The sequence below is a fragment of the Moschus berezovskii genome, chromosome 16 (assembly GCF_049115385.1).
Source record: "Moschus berezovskii isolate FMDL1 chromosome 16, NW_MosBer_1.0, whole genome shotgun sequence".
Classification (NCBI taxonomy): Eukaryota; Metazoa; Chordata; class Mammalia; order Artiodactyla; family Moschidae; genus Moschus; species Moschus berezovskii.
Genome location: NC_142475.1, coordinates 49,781,425 through 49,805,524, shown reverse-complemented (window position 1 = coordinate 49,805,524; position 24,100 = coordinate 49,781,425). Strand labels below are relative to the sequence as shown.

At 38.5% G+C, this 24,100-nt stretch overlaps 1 protein-coding gene and 1 long non-coding RNA gene across 8 annotated transcripts in view; one reads left to right on the top strand and one right to left on the bottom strand.

The window, feature by feature from the left end:
* The window catches only part of LOC148775249 (uncharacterized), an 81,980-nt gene that overhangs the window by 29,685 nt on the left and 28,195 nt on the right, over positions 1 to 24,100 (bottom strand). For 3 of the 4 annotated variants that reach the window (XR_016039349.1, XR_016039350.1, XR_016039348.1), the window contains exon 3: positions 3,467 to 3,590. This is a non-coding gene — a long non-coding RNA (uncharacterized LOC148775249). Of the gene's footprint in view, positions 1 to 3,055; positions 3,185 to 3,466; positions 3,591 to 24,100 lie in introns of those variants that run through there. The other variant, XR_016039351.1, reaches the window with a different exon arrangement.
* Positions 1 to 24,100, top strand: part of PREX2 (phosphatidylinositol-3,4,5-trisphosphate dependent Rac exchange factor 2) — a 293,115-nt gene that overhangs the window by 245,446 nt on the left and 23,569 nt on the right. For all 4 annotated transcript variants that reach the window (XR_008686780.2, XM_055432691.2, XM_055432693.2 and 1 more), the window contains 2 exons: positions 2,247 to 2,313; positions 2,895 to 3,085. Coding sequence is in view for 3 of the 4 variants with exons in the window: in XM_055432691.2 (XP_055288666.2) it covers positions 2,247 to 2,313; positions 2,895 to 3,085 (258 nt within the window). In the remaining variant the exon portion in view is untranslated. The remainder of the gene's footprint in view (positions 1 to 2,246; positions 2,314 to 2,894; positions 3,086 to 24,100) is intronic.

The window sequence follows — 24,100 nt, the reverse complement described above, 5'->3', positions numbered from 1 at the left end:
GCCTGTCCTGAATCCCGTCCATCCATCCAAGTCCAACTCATGTACCATATTCTTATGGAGCCTTCCTTCTTCCTCATGTGTATGTATTTCATTATCTTTCTGTATATTTTTAACTTACCTATCATTTCCTGCACTACATTCTCGATACCTCTGTATTTGTTCTTGCTGTTAGATTGTATGAGATACTTTCCCAAGATTCGTTTCATTTTAGTTATTTAATTTGGATATATTTATACTGTATTTATTGTAACATGACATCACCTCTTTCCTTGCTATTTTATTCTCTAGGGACTAAATAGAAAATATTATCATAGTACATTTATTTTGTATGGCAGGGTTCATTTACAAAGTTGCAACAAGGAAACCTGATGCATGCCTGCATGAAAGGAAACTTACTGTTCATCCTATGTAAAGTAGCAGGAGTGTTTTCAAAACCGTCTTAATAAGTTTACTTATTGAGACAAAGAGCCATGACTTCATTCTTACTAACCTCAAAAGCATATTAAACTACAGTCAGTTTTGGCATTAATCCAGTTTTACCATTAGCTCTCTCATAAATTTTGATTAAGGGATATTGCCAGACTTTTGTAATTAAGGGAAGTGCATTAGAAATGTATTTCATGTGGAAATTTGTCATGTTCTGAAAAATACTGAAGTTCTATGAATATCTGTAAACCTTAGGGATGGTAAAATTCATGGCTGAACAACAATTTTTCTGAACAGAGAGTACCCAGAATTAGTTTTAGGCTCAATTCTAAATTTTTATTTTAAGAAATAATTGATTGAATTAAAATATTTCTTGGCTGTGTAAATTTCATAGGAGTCAGGAAGAAGCTGTATTTCATGGTTACCTTCTCTCAGTTTCATCAGACCATAGATATATTTTATAATAATTTGTCACTTTCTGCAATTATGGATTACTAAATATTAACTACTCACACAAGTCTGGATCAGTAAATATATTTAGCTCTGAATTTGTCATAAGCTTTTATCTTCTAAAAGCATTTTGAAGGGTGTGGTTATATCGTGAGATGCTTTATCTATTTTCATTTTGCTCATTTGGCTTCCCTGGTGTCTCAGACGGTAAAGAATCTACCTGCAATGCAGGGGACCTGGGTTCGATCCCTGGGTTGGGAAGATCCCCTGGAGGAGAGCATGGCAACCCAGTCCAGTATTCTTGCCTGGGAAATCCCATGGACAGAGGAGCCTGGAGGGCTACAGTCCATGGGGTCCCAAAGAATCGAACAGGACTGAGTGACTAAGCACAGCACTATAGCATTTAGAAAAAATGAGATTCTCTCAGAATAAAGTTTTACTTGATGTGGGCATTTATACAATTTAAATCTATAAAATGTTTTATTCTGTTTTTCTGTTGGCTTGCTTCATCAAATATGTGGGTTTTTTTCTTTAAGCATTTTGTCCCAGTGAAAATTTGTAGATTTCTGCCACGTCAGTTCAAGTGACTATAGCAGGATTAGATCTACGTGATCCTCTTCTTAACTGGCTGAAACAGTGACAACTTTTTTTTTTTTAAGGACTGTCTCTTTTAGAAAGTAGGGAGAGTGCTCAGTGTGGCCAGCTGTGTATCTCTTTTCTAGAGTGAGTTTTCCACTTAGTATATTAAAATAGTTGTGACCATATTGCATCCTGGTGACGAAAGGGAACCAGTATATCTTTGAAGAGAATTTTACTTCTCATCTGAACATAACTTAGTGGCTGAAAGAATCCAGCTAAGTAATCTGTTTAAAATTAGTGTTTGGAGAATTATTTTCATAATCTGTCACTTGCATAATAAATGAAAACCAGATCATGTTTTTCAACAGTCATGAGAAAATATCTTTATTCAACTTTTATAATAATATTAATTACTGCATCAGTGAGCACTTATTCTGTGCTATGTGCCCTCCTAAGTATTTTATTTGCATTAACTCACTTCATTTTCTTGGCTGCCTCATGAAGTATTATTAGTATAAACTACTAAAATCTCTAAATTACAAAAGAGGAAATTGAGGTATATACAAATTAAATATCTCTCTAAGGCCATACAATAAATAATGGAGGTGATGGTAGCTTTAATTGTTTTTTTCTGAATGGAAAACTTTCTTTTTTTGCAGTTACCCTCATGCTAGCATTCAGCAGTTTGTTAATTCATTTGTCTTTAAAAGGAAATCAGTAAAACTTGCACGTCTTCATGCTTTTTAATTTTTCTAATAATAAATGATCATTTATTCTTTGGATTCTTACAGGGCATTCTACTTGGACAAGTCAAATTCACCACCAAACTCTACATCTAAAGCTGCCTACGTAGATAAGGTAAAAATAGAAGACTGCATTGACCCTATATTTTACCATTTACCTCTTATTTAATTTTGTTGTTGGTGTTCTTGAGCACAGTGTCAGTATAAATTTTGTGATCTCCCACCCGGATGATTTGGGAGAATGGCATTGAAACACGTATGTTGTCATATGTGAAACGAATCACTAGTTCAGGGTCAATGCATGTTATAGGATGCTCGGGGCTGGCATGCAGGGATGACCCAGAGGGAGGATAAAGGGAGGAGGGAGGTGGGAGGGGGGTTCAGGAGGGGGAACTTATGTAAACCCGGGGCAAATTCATATCAATGTATGGCAAAACCAACCAATATAATATTGTAAAATAATTTGCCTCCAATAAAAAATAAATTAATTACCTAAAAAAAAAAGAGAAAAAAAAAAAAAAACTTCTAGAAAAAACATAGGTATAAATTTTGTGATCTCCAATTCTGTTACCTTCATAATAAAATAGTTTAGACTATAGGTTATAATGACTGTGAATTATAGCCCATCTAAAAAGATTTCTTTCTATTAAACATGTTGAACTTTATGTTTATCGTTTGGTTTTTTTTTTCCTGCAGCTCATGAGGCCTCTCAATGTTTTGGATGAACTTTATCGACTGGTGGCCTCATTTATCAAATCCAAGCGCACAGCTGCCTGTGTGAACACGGCTTGCAGCGCCTCCGGAGTCGGGCTGCTGTCAGTGTCCTCGGAGCTGTGCAGCAGGCTGGGGGCCTGCCACGTCATCATCTGCAATAGCGGCGTGCATCGGTACGTGACTCCCACCTTGCTGCATCTTTACCTGCATCTTTGCCTGCATCTTCACTGCTCCTCGTTATGTTTGGACTTTCTTGTTTATTACATTTAGCTCTGTGAAATTATAGTTGGAAACATATTTGGAATAAGACTTCAGAGATTCGTTAATTCTTGCAGAGTAATTTCTGGCTTTAGTTCCATTTTCAGTGACTGTTTATTCACACAAAATGAATGCAATCCCACATTTATACCACTGTGGCCTAGAAGCTTATCATTCTTTATGTATCTTAAGATTTATACTTTAGGTACAAAATTGTGCATCTGTTTTATGCACTCTAGGAACTTGCTTGGTAGGAGCTGGTGACTAGAATATTTTCTAGAAAAAAGGTTTGTTACCTTTTCTTCAGTGGTTTGGATCCTTGTCACTCAATTGTTGTGAGTTAGATGTTCTCTTGGGGTTACCAATGTCTTCCTACTTCTGGCAAAGTCACAGTCCAAAAGCCCACAAGATATGCTCTTCCTGAAATTGTAAGGAGGAGTTTTAGATGGGTTCTGCTTAGGTGGTTTATCTTATGCATCAGTGCTCTGTTTGGGAAAGCCAGTAGGTACATAAATTCCTCCAGCTGTATCAGATGCAAATATGCGTGGAGAACCCCAAGTCAGGTCCCTCTTCATAATCACTTACTCCTCTTCTGTCACATCTCAATTTTCACAGAGAAATGAAACCATATAAGTGAAAACAATAGAACAGGATTTAGTCCTCATTGTAATCTGGTAGGCAGAGTTTTCTGTCACCAATCATAGTCTGTTCTTAGTATGAGGCCAGTTAGATTTTGAGAGAATAGCAGTTGCTGTTTATTCAAACTTACTTGGTACTTCATCCATGCAAAGGACTTCAGTTGGTGCTATTGGCTGGGTAACATCATAAATTGATGATGCCCATGTTAGAGATATGAGGCATGAACAACAAACAACATAAAATAATAGTAAATAATAACATGACAAAATAAGATAACAAAAATATAATAAAAAATAACAAATGACTTAGACTACAAGAAAAAAATAAATGACCTAGGAGAGTTACAGCTAAAAAATAAGATTCAGAAGCAACATATATCGTGGAGATGGTTAGAACTTTCCCTGGAGAAGTAGTGTTTGAACTGGGTTTTGATGGGTAGATGTTTTGAAGAGGTAGAAAGAAAAAGTTGATTCAAGTCAGTAGGTTTTCATCTGTGAAATTTCATTTAACTTGATATGCCTGAATTATGGATTTCAAGTTCTACACAGCATGTCCTTGCTTATGAAGTGTGACAAGACTTTGTTTCTCTAAAAGGAGCAATTACACTTGTGTGAGTGACGCAATATACAGAATTGTCCCCTTTAATTGCTGAGTACTTTGTGCTCTATTGCAAGCTTACTCATGCTCATGCTCAGTCATGCAGTCGTGTCTGACTCTTTAAAACCCTTTGAACTGTAGCCTGCCAGCCTTCTCTGTTCATGGGATTCTCCAGGAAACACTACTGGAGTAAGTTGCCATTTCCTCCTCCTGGGGATCTTCTCAACCCAGGGATCGAACCCACCTCTCCTGCATCTGCTGGCAGATTCTTTACTACTAAACCACCTGGGAAGCATTGCAAGCTTACTGAGAGCTTAAGTGAAATATCTGCAACTAAATGAGTTCAGCAGAGAAATGCTGTCTCTGATCAGTCATGTTCAATCATTCTGTTCTCATTCATTCATCCACTTATTTACTTTCCATTCACTCAGCTAATATACATTGAGCACTAATTATGTGCCAGCACTGTTCTAGTTTCTGGTAGCAAGCATTGAAAAAAAAAAAAAAAAGCAAAAACCTCCTGACTGTTACATAATGTAAATCATGTGGGAGTGAAACAGATGACAAAGTAAATAAATGGTAACATTGTAGGTGACATAAATACAGAAAAGAACAGAAATCAGAGAGGTGACGGGGACAAGATGGGATGAGGGGATTTCATCTTCCAAGGAGGAAGTTCTGTTGGTTTAGAGACCTGTGTGAAGTGCAAGAGTGAGTCATGCAGATATCTCAGAGAAAGTGCATTCGATTGTAGGGAGCAGAGTGCAAATGTGGGAGTCCGAGTGGGAGCCAGCATGATGTGTTCAAGGAACATAGAGGCCACTGTGGCCTTGACACTCGGTATGTCATCACCATGATTAACATTCTTACTTGGCACTGGTGTAAGATCATAGTTATCTGAGGACTGTGACAACCAAGGGACATGCCAGGCTTCAAACTACAAGCATATTCTCCTATCTCCACATGAATTTACTGAAAGTTAATGCCTTTAAGTTTGCCATTTAATGCAGTTCCCTGGCGGTTCAGTGGTTAGGACCTTGTGCATCCATTGCAGGGGGCCTGGGTTCAGTCCCTGGTTGGGGAACTAAGATCTTTCAAGCCTCGTAGTATGGCCAAAAAAAAAAAATTTTAAGCTGCCAGAGTTTTTTAAATTCTAGAATTTTTTAATCCTAGAATCATGACCAAGTTGTCCAAGAAGTTACTCTCTCATATGCCCCATGAGCAGTTTTAGAGTTTGACGATTGATGAGTAGGAGAAATAGATCAGTGTTCCACAACCATTTTTTAATTGCTGTATTCATTGATAGATGTGTTGGAATCACAAGTAACACTGAAATTTCAAAGTATTTTGGCTTTCTCCATTTCTGCAGTTCAAAATAAATATAGCTTTAGTTAATTCATTTCAGAGAGATTTACTGTGATGTAGGCAAAAATGCCCCATCACAGATGCTGAAATTAAGGTTAACATTATTTGAAAATAGTACTGTTTTATTTTTCTATTATGCAGAATAATATAGGCATTTAGTAATATTTTTAATCTTTCAGGTAAGGCTATGCTTAGATTTTTCATGGTGATAAAATGTGTGCTGATTTATATTAGTATCATAAATCTTGCATAACACTGTTACTAAAATACTTCTTCAGTAATTATAATTCAGAAAGCTAGGAAGGAACCCAAGTAGATCCATGCTTACCCTAATTAATGAACATGGAGGTTTACCTTGAGGTTCTGACAAAGGGGAAAAATTCAAAATATGAATTAGAATAAATATTACAGACTATTTTTAGCATTTACTTTTAAAATTAAGATGGCAAGTAGTTAACAATATGGCATCCACATTAGATAATCAGTTTCCTGCCTTTTCTGATTTTATTCACCAAGAAAAAGGAATCTAAAATATTTTAAAGTATTGTTATAAGCCTGTATTTGATATTAAAGAGAAGAATGTGATTTTTCAGAATGAAAGGGCAGTTTTAATTAGCATTCATATCTAGATGTTTTAACGCCAACCTGAATTAGATGCCAGGGTGGCATACTAAAGAGAATGAAAGCTGGTTTTTGTTGTTGTTTAGTCACTAAGTTGTGTCCAACTCTCTTCAAACCCATGGGCTGTAGCCCGCCAGGCTCCGCTATCCTTGGGATTTCCCAGGCAAGAATACTGGAGTGGGTTTTCATTTCCTTCTCCAGGGGATATTCCCAACCCAGAAATTAAACCGAGTCTCCTCCTTGGCAGGTGGATTTTTTACCAGTGAGCCACCAGGGAAGCCTTAATGCAAGATCAGGAGGAATAGAATTCGGGATGAATTATTAAAATCTTTTCATAGTGTTTGGCCCACCTTTGTTTTTATTAAATTCTCTTTCCCAGGGCAGTCCTTTGTGTGCATTACAATTCTACTGATGAACTTTCCTGCCTACACTCCTCAGTCATTCACTTGTGTTAAATACCTCCATTGTTATTGAATATTGAAAGAAGAAGATTGTCTTTTATTAAGATCAGGCTTTTTTTTTTTCCTTTTAAACTGTGTCTGTGATATTAAAAGCTAGTTTGATAAATGGAAATTTTCCAAAATTTCCATTTCATTTTCATCTCTTACACCTTCTATCAAACAACATACATCTGAACATAGTTTTATTAGTACCTATAGTTTTATAAGGACTTCCCTGGTGGCTCAGTGGTAAAGAATCCACCTGCCAGTGCAGGAGATGTAGGTTCAATCCCTGGGTCAGGAAGATCCCCTGGAAAAGGAAATGGCAACCCACTCAAGTTTTCTTGCTTGAGAAATGCTATGGACAGGGGAGCCCGGCGGGCTCCAGGCCATGGGATTGCAGAGACGGACCATGACTGAGCCATTAACACTTTCCTCCCCTATTGCTATTTTGCCTCTCCCCGCTTCTCTCTCCCCACTGGTAACCAATAGTTTGTCTTCTCTGTCTGTGAGTCTGCTTTGAAGCTCTCTTTCGTACTGTGCAGTTGATTGCTGCAGCCCTTTCAAAAGCGTGCCAGAGGGCTTCTAAATTTCCCTGTTACTTCCTTCTGCCGAATCCTTCCATTTTGTGGTGTTTCATTTTGTTTGGCTTCTTTCTCCCCATCACTGCTTAATAGCCAACCATTTTCCTTTAATCATTATATTGGCAAATCAGCATATTGCAAAAGTTATAAAACCCAAGCCTGAGCCTTACCACCTCCAAAAACAAAGATTCCATGTCCCTCCCACGATGTTTGTTTCCGCTTCCTTCCCCAGTGGCAACAAGTAGGTGGACATTTCCAGAGGCTCCCTGAAAGTTAGGTCAAGGAAATTTCTAGTGAGGGCAGGGACTCTGGAATCACAGCGTTTCCTTCTGAGGACTTGTTCCAGGGAGTTTTTGTCCACGTCCTCTTTTAATCTAGGGCTTCCCTGGTGGCTTAGGGGTAAAGCGTCCACCTGCAATGCGGGAGACCCGGGTTCAATCCCTGAGTTGGGAAGATCCCCTGGAGAAGAAAATGGCAACCCACTCCAGTACTCTTGCCTGGAAAATCCCATGGACGGAGGAGCCTGGGAGGCTGCAATCCATGGGGTCGCAAAGAGTCGGACGCGACTGAGCAACTTCACTTTCCTTTCCTTTCTTTTAATCTATTCATGACGGATTTTCAGTGGTGTAGGAATTCTGGGATGATCCTGCAGGAAGACGGGTCTCTTGAGCCCAGGCCTCACGTCTGACCCACCTGTGATGTCTGAGCACCAAAGCCTTGGAGATCTGTACCCATAAATTACCTTTTATCTTCAAGTTTGTTGTGAAGATGACTCTCTTCCAGGAAACAAGGCCCATCATTAGCTAATATACTTGGTGTTCAGTCACCAGTGGGGGATGTGAACAGCAGCATCAGAAGGGGCTGGCTCACTGTGTCAGGGGTTTACCAGCACCTGCAGCAGTGGCACCGTAGCCACCTTGTTTTGAATCCCACGCAGGTATGAGGAGGAAACAGTCTATGGCAAGGCCTATTCTCATTATTAAAAAGCATGATGATAATGAGCCAGCTGGCTGCCATTTATGTATTCCAGTGTTGGACTGCTTTTTCTTTTATACATTCTGGAAACTCATTTTAACATACATAAAGCTTTAGGAGCTAAAAAACTATGTATATGAAGTTTCTAACTGAAAAGGAGTATATTTCCAAGATGCATTTCTTAGTTGGTTATTTAGAAACTGAGACATAGTTTCACATTGGATAGTATTGCAGAGGGTGGTTAAATTCTCAGTCATCCGTCTTCCAGCAGAAATGTACAAAACCCATCATGTGACCATAAAATAAAAACCAAAATATGACTCGCAGCATTTTTCAAAAAAATGAAATCCAGGAATTAAAAACAACTAAAGAGAAATCTGTATTACTAGTTTGGTTAATGAAAGTTATTTAAAATGAAAATAAACAGTGTGGTGATTCTTAAATCATATAAACAATTTTTTCAATTCTTTTTTAAGGGAACTATCAATTAACAATTTTAAAAACCACTTTTGACTTTAAAGAACTCTTTCTTAGCAATATTTTATTCTGTCATCACCATGACATCAAAGGGCAAATTGACAAATAGGCCAGGGGAAGGAATGCAGACTCTTATAAAAGTGGAGCACTCAAGGTAACCTGGCGTAGGTGATCAGAGTCCTAACAGAGAAGATGATGAAGCTGCAACAAAAAGCATCAAACACAAGGAGTAGATTTACTCTGGGGATTTCTGTATGTAGTTTAGATTCTAGGTATGGGAGGGTAAAAGTAAATGATTGCTATAAGCAAATGTAGTTTTTAAATTGTATCCACTTATTTTTTGCCCAAAAACGAGTTGGAAGTTTCTGTAATAAAATTAGTGAAAATACTTGAATTTTAAATCTCCAGAAAGATGGCTAACTAGAACAGAAGAAACTGGTAACTGATGAGACCAGGATCCTGTACATTCCCAGCAAGAAGTCCTAAAATCATGCTCTTATAGTCAGGAATCTAAAAGTACAAGCACTTATTTTGTATAAGGATAGTAGTAGCAATGAGTGATAGTGTCAGTGAGTAGTGATATTTAAAATTGTCGTTAGATATGGCTGCAGTTTTGATTATTCTTCTTTAACAGTTATAATTTGATTATGGCCAATGCAACTTTTCCCTTTTGTTAATATCTAGTAAATAAAATAATTAATGAATGAAACCAAAAGACAGTGAAAATATAAAATTGTGTACCAATCTTTAGAAGGGAAAAAATAAAATGCTATAATAATAGGGCTCTGGGAGAAAGACAAAATATATCTTACTTATGCTATAAGTATACATCTTTGTTACTCTGGCAAACTTAAAGGAGCAGAAAATAGAATTATGGGGAGGAGGGGGAAAATGGGGAGTCATTGGTCAAGGGGTACAAAGTTTCAGCTACACAAGATGACTAATTCTGGAGATCTGACATAACAATGTGAATATACCTAATATTGTATTATATTCTTGACATTTGCTAGTATCTTAAGTGCTTTCACCACCAAAAGAGGAAAGGAAAACAACAACAATGGCAAAGACTATGGTAACAAAGTCAGGTGGTCAATGCGTTAATTAGCTTAACTGTGAAGAATATCTTACAATGCAGGTGTATGTCAAATCACCAAGCTGTATACTTTAAATTTATATGAGATTTGTTCATTATGCTTCTGTTGAAAGCTAGGGGAGAAGAAAGAAGAGTAAACCCAGATTTTCAAATTATACTAAGTTGTAAAGTAGGCAAATAAAACTCCACAGTTTATGCTAATTTAAGCAACCAGATAAGTAAATTTATTCTCTTAGAATTACAGGAAGAAATCAAATATCTCAAATACAATAGAAGTTTCATTCTTTTACCTTTTTCCATTATCTCTTACTAAAGTTCTTTACCCCAAAGAGGTGACCATTTGCATATATGTTTTATTTCCTGAATTTTTCTTTGCAGTTGATTGAAATCTTAATAAATTAGCACATTAAATTATTCTATTTAAAAATGTTCATCGCTTTCATTAGATTACTGTGAAAGAAGAATAAAACAGTAATTATGAGTCACTTCTTATCGTAGTGGTTTCCAGCTCAGACTGCCAGTAATCATGTGTTATTGGGTAGGCAAGCTTTAATGTCAATACTTATAAAGTCAGAGCTTATACCTTATTACCTTCTATTATTAATATTGGAAAATTCTAGTTACATTCAACATATCTTGAGAAAATAAACTAAATACATAATTATAAGTGATATTTCATTGGATTTTGCCAAACACAATTTTTCTATTTAACTAGTAAAATTTAAGTATTTACATTTCTGAAACTGAGCTATTTGAAAGTGACAAGTGTAGAATCAACTTTAAATTACAGTGTTAAACAGGGCATGATTCTGCAAATTTTATTTGAAAGAAACTGAAGCTATTGTTTTCCCTAAACCTGCAAAATTATATAAAAAGCAAAGTTCCAGTCATTCTCTAAGATGTATTCCTGAGGATTTCACGGCTAGTGGTTTTATAAGTGCTCTAATAACTGTCATAAGCCAAATTTTCTATCCTCCAGAGGAGGGAAGAAGTATGGGTGTCTCACCAATATAAATGTTTCATTGGCCAGCACTTTCAGAATTGCCTCTTTTTCTGTGTGACCTGGAGCAGAAGAGCAGGTGATGTGGAGGCAGCTGATGGGAGGAAGCAGCAATTTCTTCCTCTATGATGTTAATTTCAAGTGGGCACTAGGTCATCTAATCCTCTGGAGGAATACTGAGAAGTGAGATTTCAATCCTTTTAAGCAGGAAGGATGTAATGTAACACCTGTTACAAGTTTTAAAGCATGGATAGTGTTTACCATGTGACAGAAATGGAGGAGGACATTTCCCTGTAAAGGAATGGTATGAAAATATAATACTGAGGGGTGTGAAATAGCATAGGAAGGGGCTGAAGTTCACAGTAAAGAGTTTGCTATTTCTGGACAGTGAAATGAGGAGGAAGCCGTCCTGGGAGATGAAAGGAGAGAGAAAGACAGGAATTGGTGCATGGAACGCCCTGCCTACTGAGTTTAAAGTTGGGGACTCCCTCCCAGAGGCTCTAGGAAGCCAGTGAAGGACTTTTAGCAAAAAAAAAAAAAAATGATTAGATACTTGAAAAATATTTTAAAATGAAGATCAGTACCATGGTCTACAAAGGGACAAGGAGGGAGGCAGGGAGACAGCCAGGATTTTACAGGACTTCAGTCACATGATGAGGTCCAAAACTAAGGCCTGGGCACATAGTTAGAAGGGAAAACACTTGCGAAAAGTGTGGAACGGCAGTACACAGAACTGGGTAACTGGTGAGGAGTAGAGAACAGGGGAGAGAGAGGCTGACTATTCCAGTGTAGACTTAAAAAATTGCTCAACATGGGAGTTGCAAATTAAGTTTTATCTGGGGCAAAATGAGGACTGCAGCCTGGGAGACAGTACCTCAGATAGCTCTGAGAAACTGCTCTACAGAAGCTGCGGGGGAGGCTGGTATATATAAGGTTTTGGTGAAGGGAGAATACATGCAACCAAGCACATATTTTTCCAGGAGGTTTCTGCTAGTCATGAAGAGCAGTCATCACCATGAAGGATTTCAGTGCTTTTCTAGATGTAAGGAGATACACAAATTGGGCTCATAAAATCAGCTTCTGAAAATGTCTATCTGAAGACCCGTCCTGCCAGTTTTTCCTCCCAAGCATAAGGTGTCTCATTTCTGCTCTCCACCCTGAACTCCTTTCAAGGGGATGTTGAAAGTCAGCAGCTGCATTGCTGCTGCTGCTGCTGCTGCTAAGTCGCATTAGCACATGATTTAATCCTTATAGAGGTAGATGGCAATGACAACCCACTCCAGCGTTCTTGCCTGGAGAACCGCAAGGATGGAGGAGCCTGGTAGGCTGCCGTCTGTGGGGTTGCACAGAGTCAGACACGACTGAAGCGACTTAGCAGCTGCAGCAGCAGCGGTAAATGGCAAGTGCCAATTTGCAGTTAACATCAGTGTGGAAAGACGGAGGGGCGGGAGGCTGCTGTGGTGGGGTGGGGAGGATATTCATTTGTCTTTGAAGGGATTGTGGAGGCAGATGTTGCCTTAATTTATAACATGTTGAGTTTTAGATGTCCATGGTGTACCTATGCGTGTGTGTGTGCGCTCAATCATATCTGTGACCCCATGGACTGTAGTCTGCCAGGTTCCATTCTGTCCATGGGATTTTCCAGGCAAGAATACTGGAATGGGTTGCCATTTCCTCCTCCAGGGGATCTTCCCAACCCAGGGATTAAACCCGTGTCTCTTGAGTCTCCCGCATTGGTAGGCAGATTCTTTACCACTGTGCTACCTGGGAAGCCGTACCTATATAGGGAAGTCCTTTGATGGATTCATACTCAGCAAGGACTAAAGTTGTGTATATAACAATAAATAATCAAGTATATATATAATCTCAAAGGGTAATGCAAAACAGTACTAAGAGTTTTCTGGGAACATGCTTCAGGTGTTAGGAGCAGGGAAGAGGTATTCCAGGAACAGGCAGAGAAGTGTAATAACAGAAATACTCAGCTGCCAACTCTGGAAGGTGAGAAAAGATCACCTGGGAGAGTGTAAAAAGCATTAAGATTCCTTGATTCTCTACCACCAGTCCCCTGTACACCCAAGAGCCTCAGAATAAAGCACTGTAGGATCTACAAGAAAGGAATGAAAAATACCCAAAGTTCTGCTTAGTATCTTGTATAAATGGGTCAAAGAGAACAATCATCCTGTCACAGGATGGGGGCGACAGATGAAAATCACATACTGGACACCCCTTAAGCATTGGTGTCATCAAAAAACCTGCAAGAGTTGAGGACAAAAGTCCAGTAGCCAAAACAAATGGACTAGAGAGGGAGTGTTGAGGACCTTTGGGTAGCCAGGATTAGGGTCCTCACCTATTCAGTTAAATTCCAAAAATAAAACCAAAACCGAAGTGAAATCGACTGGAGAAAGGGTCCCAGGCTGGATCATTTTAAATGCAAAGAAGCAGGTTCAAACCTGGTGGCTGTGGTCATGAAGGTCCTACCTTACCCACAGATGTTTCATTTTCATGTACATTTTCAGCCTAGCAAACACCTCCTACTGTGGCCAAGTGCTCAGTTACCCGTCCCCCAAAGGTCCATAATTGCCTCTGCTATCACCACAGCAATGAAGCATGTCAGAGTAGAACTTGCCTTAATGTGCTTGATGAGAAGAGAATGAGGGCTATGGAATGTGTATGCCTGGCAGTTGATTTTGAAGCCTAGTTTAAGGGTAGACATTGAGAACTTTCTGAAAATGTACTGAAAGTTGCAATAGAAAAGTCCTATTATCTTTAATGGGAATTTCATGGCTTATTCTCTGTGCAGTGCTGACAATGTGCCCCTTAAACACGATTGCTTTTTTGCCTTAAGATATATGGAGTGAGCCAGAGTATTCAATTTGGCTCTGCTTCTGCTGCCAGGATCTCTTTCCAGCTGTTGCCCGCTGCTTCTCCATTCTGTTCAGTGGTTTTCTATGGTGCCACTCTCCGCCTGCCATGTCTCTGCTTTCTTTTCAAATACTCATTAACCCCTGTCTTTCAGCTCTCAGACTGTGAACCATAGGAGTTGGTACAGAAGATTTCATGAGCACTGTCTATTTGACAAGAGTCAAATAATAATGTTGAATGGGCTTCCCAGGTGGTGCTAGTGGTAAAGAAACTGCCTGCCAGTGCAGTAGACGTAAGAGATGCAGATTGGATTCCTGGGTGGGAAGGATTCCCTGGAGGAGGGCATGGTAACCCACTCCAGTATTCTTGCCTAGAGTATCCCATGAACAGGCAAGTCTGGCAGGCTACAGTCCATGGGATCGCCTGTGAGTCCTACACGACTGAGCACGTGCACACACATATGTCTGTAAGTGTATTATTTATTTTTTAAAACAAATAGCTGTTTGCCTGTTTTTCACATTTAAAAATATTTACTTGTTTCATTAAGAAAAGTGCCTCTTCTGTTATAAGGAATAAAGGACAGAGGTGTTGGGTTTTTGAAATCCCTGCTGACTGGTGGCAATTTTCTTAAGCTTTTCATTTGTCACAAACACATTGCTCAGGGTGACCAAGATGTGAGGGATCAATAGATCTGCAGTGGGCTTTCCATATAAATTTTGCAGACACTCTGCATGTGTTGAACCTTACTAGTCGCTTCAGGATTGATTCCTGAGTAACATCCTGCCTTAACCCTCTGATGTATAGTTTTTCCTCGGTGTGAAGTATAATAAAAAGAACCAGGGAAAATAACACCCTGAAACATTAAACAATTCGTTTCTTCAATTGGATGCTGCCTTCTGGTGTCGATAGACTTTTCACAGTGGTGCCCTGTGCTCAGTAGTGAAAAGTAATTAGAAGCCAGAATAAATAAGATTCCTGCAGCAATGAACATGCCTTACATACATTTCATATAGAAAAATACAAATCTGTAGTAGAGAAGGAACATGATCTTCTTTCAGTTTATTTTTACTACTTGATTGATTTACAGTCAATATAATTGTTCAGCAATCTGTGAATCTAGTTTCTTAATCATGAACACATTTCAGTATGAGAAAGTACACATTCATGGTGAAGTGGTTTGGGCTGGCTGCATTAGTCTCTGCCTGAATGATGCACTGAGCATACAAATGCTGAGACCAAGATTGGGACTGCTGAATTATGCATCTGGGGAGCTGAGAGTCTCTAAATGCAATGATCTTTATGAGGTGATTTTTGTATAATGGACGCAGTCCTAGATTTTGAATCAGAAAACTGGTTTTGAATCCTGTTACCTGCTGTGTGACCATGATTATATCACCTGGTCTCTTAGAGACTTAGTGGTGTAATGGAAATAATAATTTCTTTTTGAAAAAGATGACATGAGAATTAAGTGAGCACTATATGTGAAAGCATCTAGTGAAGGGCCTGGCAATAGTGTATACTCAATTGTTTCTGTCTTAATCTCTGTTTCTTATACTGAATCCATCTTCTCACTGCAGAGATAGAAATATGAAATACAATTGACTAGATCATTTTGTTGTTATTGTTCAGTTGCTAAGTCATGTCTGACTCTTTGCAACCTCATGGGCTACAGCACACCAGGCTTCTCTGTCCTTCACTATCTACCGGAGTTTACTCAAATTCATGTCCATTGAGTTGGCAATGCTATCTAACAACCTCATCCTCTGCTGACCCATTCCCCTTTTGCCTTCAGTCTTTCCCAGGATTAGGATCTTTTTCAGTGAGTCGGCTCTTCACATAAGGTGGACACAGTATCAGAGTTTCAGCTTCAGCATCAGTCCTTCCAATGAATATTCAGGGTTGATTTCCTTTAGGGTTGACTGGTTTGATATCTTTGCTGTCCAGGGGCCTCTGAAGAGTTTTCTCCAGCACCATAGTTAGAAAGCAGACTAGATCATACCTACTAAAGTAGGGGAAACCTTGTATCTAAAACAAAATCAGTGGTTGCTAAGGGAGTAGGTATTAAATATTCTCACCACAAAAAAATAAGTAATGTGATAGGATGGAGGTGTTAGTTAACTCTACGGTGGTAATCATTTTACCTCATGTAAGTGTATCAAATCAACATATACACCTTTAACCAGCACAATGTCAATTCTCAATAAAGCTGGAAGAATCACAATGATGAGTCACAATAGCATGACAATAGTATGAAAAGTATGAGCTCATTCCTCTGATCTTTTAAAAGTGGAATACACACAACAGTGGATCCTATTACAGCTTATTTTTAGAATCCTCCATTGATAGCTTATAGAAAGTCCTTCAAGAAGAGCAGAACTGGATCCCCTTGAATTCAAGGGTGGGAAGTCTTCTTCCCTTGAGTCAAAACCAAGAGTTTATGTTAAAATAGAGACAAGTATTTAGTACTTGGAAAGAATCAGGCGCTAGCATTTGTTTGCACAGTCATTCATTGAGGGAGAGAATAGCTGTTTATGGAACATTGCTATGGGGCATACTCTGTGCTGCCCCAAACTAGGGATGTAAGAGCTCCTTGCTCTCCTGGTGCTTAAAAGTCTGAGGTTTCCTGCTTGGGAAGCGAGTCAGCCGTATTGTGTGGCACCAGTTCTCATATGGACAATAGGAGAAAGAGAGCCACAAGATTGGTTTTTTGTTTTTTTTTTCAGTGAAGTGACTCAAAGAAATAGACAGCTGACATAAATATTGGTGCTAGTGGTAAAGAATCTGCCTGCCAAGGCAGGAGATGTAAGAGACTCAGGTGTGATCCCTAGGTTGGGAAGATCCGCTGGAGGAAGAAATGGCACCTCACTCTAGGATTCTTGCTGTGAGAATGCCATGGACAGAGGAGCCTGACAGGCTACAGTCCATGGGGTCACAAAGAGTCAGACACGACTGACCGTCTGAGCACTTCAATTGGATCCCTCAGAAATATTACATACTCAATTATGACTGCTGTGTCCCAAAACAAGCCCCACTGAAGTCACTGCATTCAGGAATACATGTTTCTTTCTTGAGCAGTGATATTTAATTCTTTTGTGCAATAATAATGTAATTGAAGTACCTGGAAAAGTATGTTCACTTTTTTGTGTGTGCTAGTGCAGTATAGTTAGCAGAATAATTTCCTAGAAAGATATGATAAATGGAAGACACACACCCACAATTAAAAGGCATGTGTTGGGGTTTCTGAGTTTGAGGAACCATATGCCAAACCAATTTTGACTGACGCTGGAAAAGGCAACATTAGACATGTTCTCTAGCAAACTTTTTATATAAATTAGCTAAATATTTCAATACTTACTCAATATTTATTTCAAAATTTCACTTGGATTAATTTGCATTAATATAAAGGTTAATTTGATTTTGTGCTATATAAATGTGTGTGTGTGTGTGTGTGTGTGTGTGTGTCTGTTTGCTAAGTCATGTCTGACTCTTTGCAGCCCCATGGACTGTAGCCCTCCAGGCTCCTCTGTCCATGGAATTTTCCAGTCAAGACTACTGGCATGGGTTGCCATTTCCTCTTCCAGAGGATCTTCTTGACCCAGGAGTGGAACCTGTGCCTCCTCCATTGATCAGCAGATTCTCTACCACTAGTGCCAACTGAGAAGCCCTGGGAAGCTAGATAAATACAAAGTGAAATAAATATTTAACCATTCTTAAATCAGCGAGTTTAGCCCCAATATAGAATTGCACCCAATGACAAGAGTCTTAATTTTGCTTTTTAGCTCTCGACTTTCATGTGTATTGCCTCATTTTCACCATCTTTTCTGTGATGCTGCCTTTAGTCATTAGAATAAGAGGGAAAAAATTCCCTTAGGTCAAATACATGGCTCAGAGTCTGTGTATAAGAACACCTAAAGAATCTATTATTTGATAATATTCTTCACGTGAATTATATGTCTTTATATAGTTATAGCCACTTATATTTAGAATCACACAGACTTAGATCTTAAAACATGAAACCATTTCCCTTATTCTATGAAAGGCTTCTTTTCCCCTTCTTTAATTAAAAGCCAGGTCCATTATCCTTGTTCAAGTGACTGTCACTAATAAGTTATTAGGAATCTAATCAACTGTGACTCTCCAGGATCCCTTACTAAGTTGAAGTTACCTGGGCAGCATTCAAGTTTTGGAGAGGATAGTAATGACTATGTCAATCCCAGAGAAGGTGAAATAGGTGAAATAAGCTGAGACGGTAACTACGACTGCTACTTGCCCACCACTCTCTCATACCCAGAAGTTTTTTATACAGGTGGAAGATCCTGCGACCCTCTGGTTTTGTGCACTTTGCAGCGGCATCTGAACCTAGGAAGCCTAAGGCAAACTAGTTTCAACAATCTTTGACTAAAGGCACATTTCTCCCTGGTGAAGAAAATGTAAATGATTCTGCTCAGTTTCCAAATGCTTGTATACTTGTTGCTTGTGCTTTTCTCATGATCCCATCTTATTCACCCATTAAAAACTAAAAACAGGGACTTCCCTGGTGCTCCAGTGGTTAAGAATATGCCTTCCAATGCAGGGCACGCGAGTTCAATCCCTGGTCGAGGAACTAAGATCTCACATGCCTTGGGGCAACTAAGCCCACATGAAACTATTGAGCTAACATGCCAAAACTAGAGAGAAGTCTGTGAGCTACATGGAAATATCCTGCTAGCCACAAGTAAGACTCAACAGAGCCAATAATAGTAATAATAAATAAAAAGGCAGTTGGAGGATATAGATGAGTTAGAGATTCTCCATTAACATTCTCTTATTTAATCTCAATCTTAAAATTCTTGAAATGTGCTACAAAGTTACTATAATTTAAGTTGTCCAATGAGTGAGTTCTTAGACACACTGTTTAAAAGACACAGTATAGTAATGGGTATATTAAGTCTGGTGCGATCCAAGATTCTCATATTTACTGATTTTTAAATATTAATGTAAGTGCCAACATTTAAAGAAATAAGAAAGTTGTTAGAAGAAATAAGATGTAGAAATTATTTAATTCCTTAAAGGTGTATGTGCAATATTTGTAGTGTCTTCAACCTTCCCATTTTTGTAAAGCCTTCCCAGAGTGGGTGTGGTCAAGATTAAAACTATTGTTTTCCTGTAATCTTTCTCTAGTTATTTAAGATGACCCATTTTTTCACCTCCAGATTATGTAATAAGCTCCCAAGCCATTCAAACCAAACTCATCAATTGTAAGAGATAAATGTATGTGTGCCAGAACCATCTACTAAGGTATCTACTCTAGTATCTTTCATGCTTATTAATTTCATATTTCTTTTTAAAAATATGTTTGTTTTATTGCATCTATTGAAATATTGATCTATTCTAAATTTAATTTTCTTGTTTATTTCTGGCAGCACTGGGTCTTCATTGCTGCGCGTGGGCTTTCTCTAGTTGTGACAAGTGGGCTTCTCATTGTGGTGGCTTCTCTTGTTGCAGAGCATGGACTCTAGGTGCACTGGCTTCAGCAGTTGTGGCTCACAGGCTTAGCTGCCCCGTGGCATGTAGGATCTTCCCGGACCAGGGATTGAACCCATGTCCTCTGAACTGGCAGGCAGTTTCTTACCCACTGGACTACCAGGGAAGTCCACTTAGTATTTCTTACTGTCTCTCAAATCTCTCCACTTGAGCTGCACTGCTAGTGTCATCTCTTGCCTAGACTGATGCAACCTCACTCTGACTCCTTTTATCTTGTCTCTTCCCACTATTCTTCGGAGGTAATCTTTTGAAAATGCAGATGAAAAGGCAAACATTTCAATGGTTTTCCATTTGGTAACCTGAAACACAAAGTCGTCACAGTATGGTCTCTGGTTTTCCTTACTTCTACTCCACACTTCAACTCTACCATTCACAGTACCCTGAAGTCATCTCCTTCCATGGTTCTCATATCCTGCTCCTCACTGATGCCCTGGTTTGGGTCACATATCATACCGTTGGTCATGCTCTATTATACTTGTCTGAAAGGTGTAGGGATGAAGAATATGAGCATTAGAGGCAAACCCCCAGGGTTGGAGCTTGAATTTGCTGATAATTCTGTGAGTTTGGGCACATTACATAAGTTTCCAAAACTCCGTTTTCTCACCTGTAAATTGACTTTAAGGATAGCATGCACCTCAGAGTATTGTTTTGAGAATTACATAAAATAATTCATGTCTCATACTTAGGACAGTGTGTGTGTGTATATATATATACAGCATGTGTATATATATGTGTGTGTGTGTATATATATATATATATACACATCATGTAGTATAGTCTCAACAAATGTTAGCAACTTTCATTAATATTACTGTCACCTCCACCACAAATAGGCCAGACTAGTGCCTGTATTGATTGCAACCTTACTAGAACTAGTATACTTCCTGGGATTAAGTAAGCGTTCAATAAACAATTATTGAAAAATATTACATGAATTCCTAATGTGTTCCAACAGTATTACAGGTAACTCCTAAAATATGCAATTAATTTCTTTATACTCTACATTGGCCATCTATTTGTTCAAGTGGTACAGTAATAACTGAATTGTAGAGACAATAAATTTTAGTAAAAAACCAATCACAGATTCCCTTAGAATTTCTAAACATGATAGATTTTCTCTTTCATCAGTAATGACTTGCATTTCCCTTTCTCTGGATTGAACCACTGCTCCTACCATGGTTCTGATGAGCAACTCTGAATGGGTTTTGGTAATGCAAGAAAATCACACATTATACTATATTGATTCATTAGCCTTACATCAGTTCTATTAATTATCACTATTCTCTCATCAAAATGGTCCATTTACAATTAACCAATATTTTCCAGGTTCAGAAGACTATGGATGGGACCCTAGCAGAATAAGTTCTTTTACGTTGTCAAAATGACATGTGATGTATGCTTCATCTCTCCTGTAGTTTCAAAAGCATGTTTAAAATATGGAGAAATAAAAACAAAATATACCTTGCTAAAGATTGAATTTTTCTCTTTTTAATTACATTTTAAGTTTTTTTTTTCAACTTCAGCATCTACATAATGTGAATTTAAGGCAAATTTTTGTTGCTAAAAATTCAGAGATCTTAGTTGCACTAGTTTTTCATAGTTTTTATTTAATGTGTCAGTTTATAACTATCTGAAGGATCCTTCTCCACTAGTAATGACAAAGTTTGGGACCACCCCAAGAGAGAACACTATAATGATTAGCTGCCAAACAAAGCATTAGAGGTCCTGACTGTGAACATTCTGAAAGCCAGCAAATAAATCCACAGCTCAAAGCCATAAATGTCACATTGTTTTGGTTTGCTATGTCAGTTTCACCGTGAGTTACTGCATCACCCTTGTGGTCCAAAAGGGATGACGCATCTCCCCAAGTGTTCAGTTTGATGCACTTCAACCCTTCAGAGATGGGCTTCCTTGTTCAGTATAAATTGAGTCAACATTAAATGTAGCTTTAGAGCTCTGGAGCTTTAAAATGTAATTTGAGTAAAACTGGTTTTTTATCTGTGATCTTGCTAAATGAACAAATACATAGAAGGTCCTTGGATATGGAGAATCTTTTATCTAATTTATTAAAAATGTCATGAGTCATCTTAAAAGATTAGCATATTAAAAAGCAATTTCCCGTGGTCATGTATGGATGTGAGAGTTGGACTGTGAAGAAAGCTGATCGCCAAAGAATTGATGCTTTTGAACTGTGGTGTTGGAGAAGACTCTTGAGAGTCCCTTGTACCGCAAGGAGATCCAACCAGTCCATTCTAAGGGAGATCGATCCTGGGTGTTCATTGGAAGGACTGATGCTAAAGCTGAAACTGCAATACTTTGGCCACCTCATGCGACGAGTTGACTCACTGGAAAAGACTCTGATGCTGGGAAAGGTTGGGGGCGGGAGGAGAAGGGGACAACCAAGAATGAGATGGCTGGATGGCATCACCGACTGTGTGGACATGAGTTTGAGTGAACTCTGGGAGTTGGTGATGGACAGGGAGGCCTGGCGTGCTGTGATTCATGGGGTCGCGGAGAGTCAGACACGACTGAACGACTGAACTGAACACATAACTTGCTTCAGATAAGAGTTGAAGTCTCAAAAGTGAACCAAATAGAGTGTAAATAGATACGAGTTAATAAATGATTGAAATGTAATATGGTGCATTTAAACCAATTTAGAGAGCTGAGCTTTGTCTCTCCAGTTGAGGGGGAGGTTTGGATGTCAATCATTGTGGAGCCCTGGCATCAAGAAATAGGACTGCCAAATGGGAGACCATTTCACATGCTTTTTCTGACCCTTAACTCTATAGTTTGACATACAAAATTGATATCTCGTGTTCCAGGATCAGTTGGGAAAAGTATTTGAATAAAAATAACAGACTCATATGAAACATGTACCAAATTATAGTCAGGTAAACTCTACTTCAACCAAACCCCAATTTATAAAGGAGATATTGGTGGAAGTTTGTCATGAACTTCATGTAATTATTAATGTCATAATTAATAGCATCATAATCTTATGGAAGAATTGACCATGCATTTCAACATCAGCATTATTTTAAATTTCAAAACTTGTCATCAAATATGAAAATCTAGAGAAAGTTCTTTAGTGTGTGAACCGTATGTATGGAAGAATATTCCACAGAGTAGCTTCTGGGTTCTGTAACATTCTAACCTGCTTATTCTCCACCACACCCAGTCCTGGGTACCCCAGGATATGAACACATTGCATTACAGCCTTGAGCCCAGCACCTTCTTTTCAATCTTGGGTGAATCTGTACAGTGAAAGTAAAAGTGACTCAGTCACGTTCAACTCTTTGTGACCCCATCTATACAGTCCATGGAATTCTCTAGACCAGATTATTGGAGTGGGTACCATTCCCTTCTCGAGGGGATCTTCCCAACCCAGGGATTGAACCCAGGTCTCCCGCATTGCCGGTGGATTCTTTACCAGCAGATTCTTTACTGAGCCACAAGGGAAGCCCTAATCTGTACAGTGGGCAGTAAGAATACTCTGGAGTCCATTACTACACCAGGATGTTGTAATAACCTAACTGTAAGTGACTGTGAGTCATATTCATGAGTGTATGCATGCTAAGTCGCTTCAGTCCTCTCTGACTCTTTGTTACCCTATATAGACTGTTGTCCACCAGGCTTCTCCATCCAAGCAAGAAGTATTCTCCAGGCAAGAATACTGGAGTGGGTTGCCACGCCCTCCTTGCAGGGGATCTTCTCCATCCAGGGATTGAACCTGTGTCTCTTACATCTCCTGCACTGCAGGCAGGTTCTTTACCACTGGTGCCCCCTGGGAAGCCTGAATCATATGCATAGGTCCCAGTAAACCTCGGCTAAACACATCCCTGACTCCCTTTAGCTCAGTTCCAGAAAGAACTATGGCCATTTGAACATTCCAGAATATGACAGAGGAAAGTTGGGGCCTAAAAAGTCAGCAGTCATAAACACTTGCAGTCAAAACATTTCACTTTTGCAAATTTGTAAGAGCATATGACTAAGTAAACAGTTTGCTAGGGATCCTATAAATAAAGATCTCTGAAGCTCAACCTTGTTTTTTCAGTTTCATGTAAATTAAGATTTATTCTTAAATGCATATAACTTCACTACTTTGGTATAATAGGTATTAGCATATATTTTATATTTTTGTTCATGCTTCTCCATATTTTAAATATCATGAGTAAATTTTTGAAATACTTAAGTGTCTGAACTAAGAATAATAAAGTTAATATATGTTTAAGTGTCTTAAATAACATTAATAAAGTTTTAGAGTTTTTAATAGTAAAAGATTAAATTCAGCCTTTTTCAGCTTGATAGTAAATCTGCTTCTGCCAGAACTTAATGGTACTTATAGGTAGAAAGTAGACACTCAAAAATGTTTGTTGAGTGAATGAATGAATAGAAAGGAACCTCTTTGTGACTCTTCCGTAGCATCACTAAATCAAAGTGCCTTTCAAATTAAATTGAACCCATTGGCCATAGCTTACGTTTATCATATGAAAACTATGCTAAATCTCTGAGTGATGTGGATCTATTTTTAATATGAAATATGTCAAGAAGATTTATTCATTATTTGCACAGGTGTATTGACCCTCTCCTTTTTCTTTCTATGGGGAATGCACAATTTCTGCATAATTTCACAGCCCTGTCAAGTGCACATTCTCAGGAGTATGCCCTAAGCAGAGCTATTACTTGGATGTCTTATTACAAAAATTATGGAACAGCTTTCCTCAGTGTATATGTTATATTTGCCTTTTTAT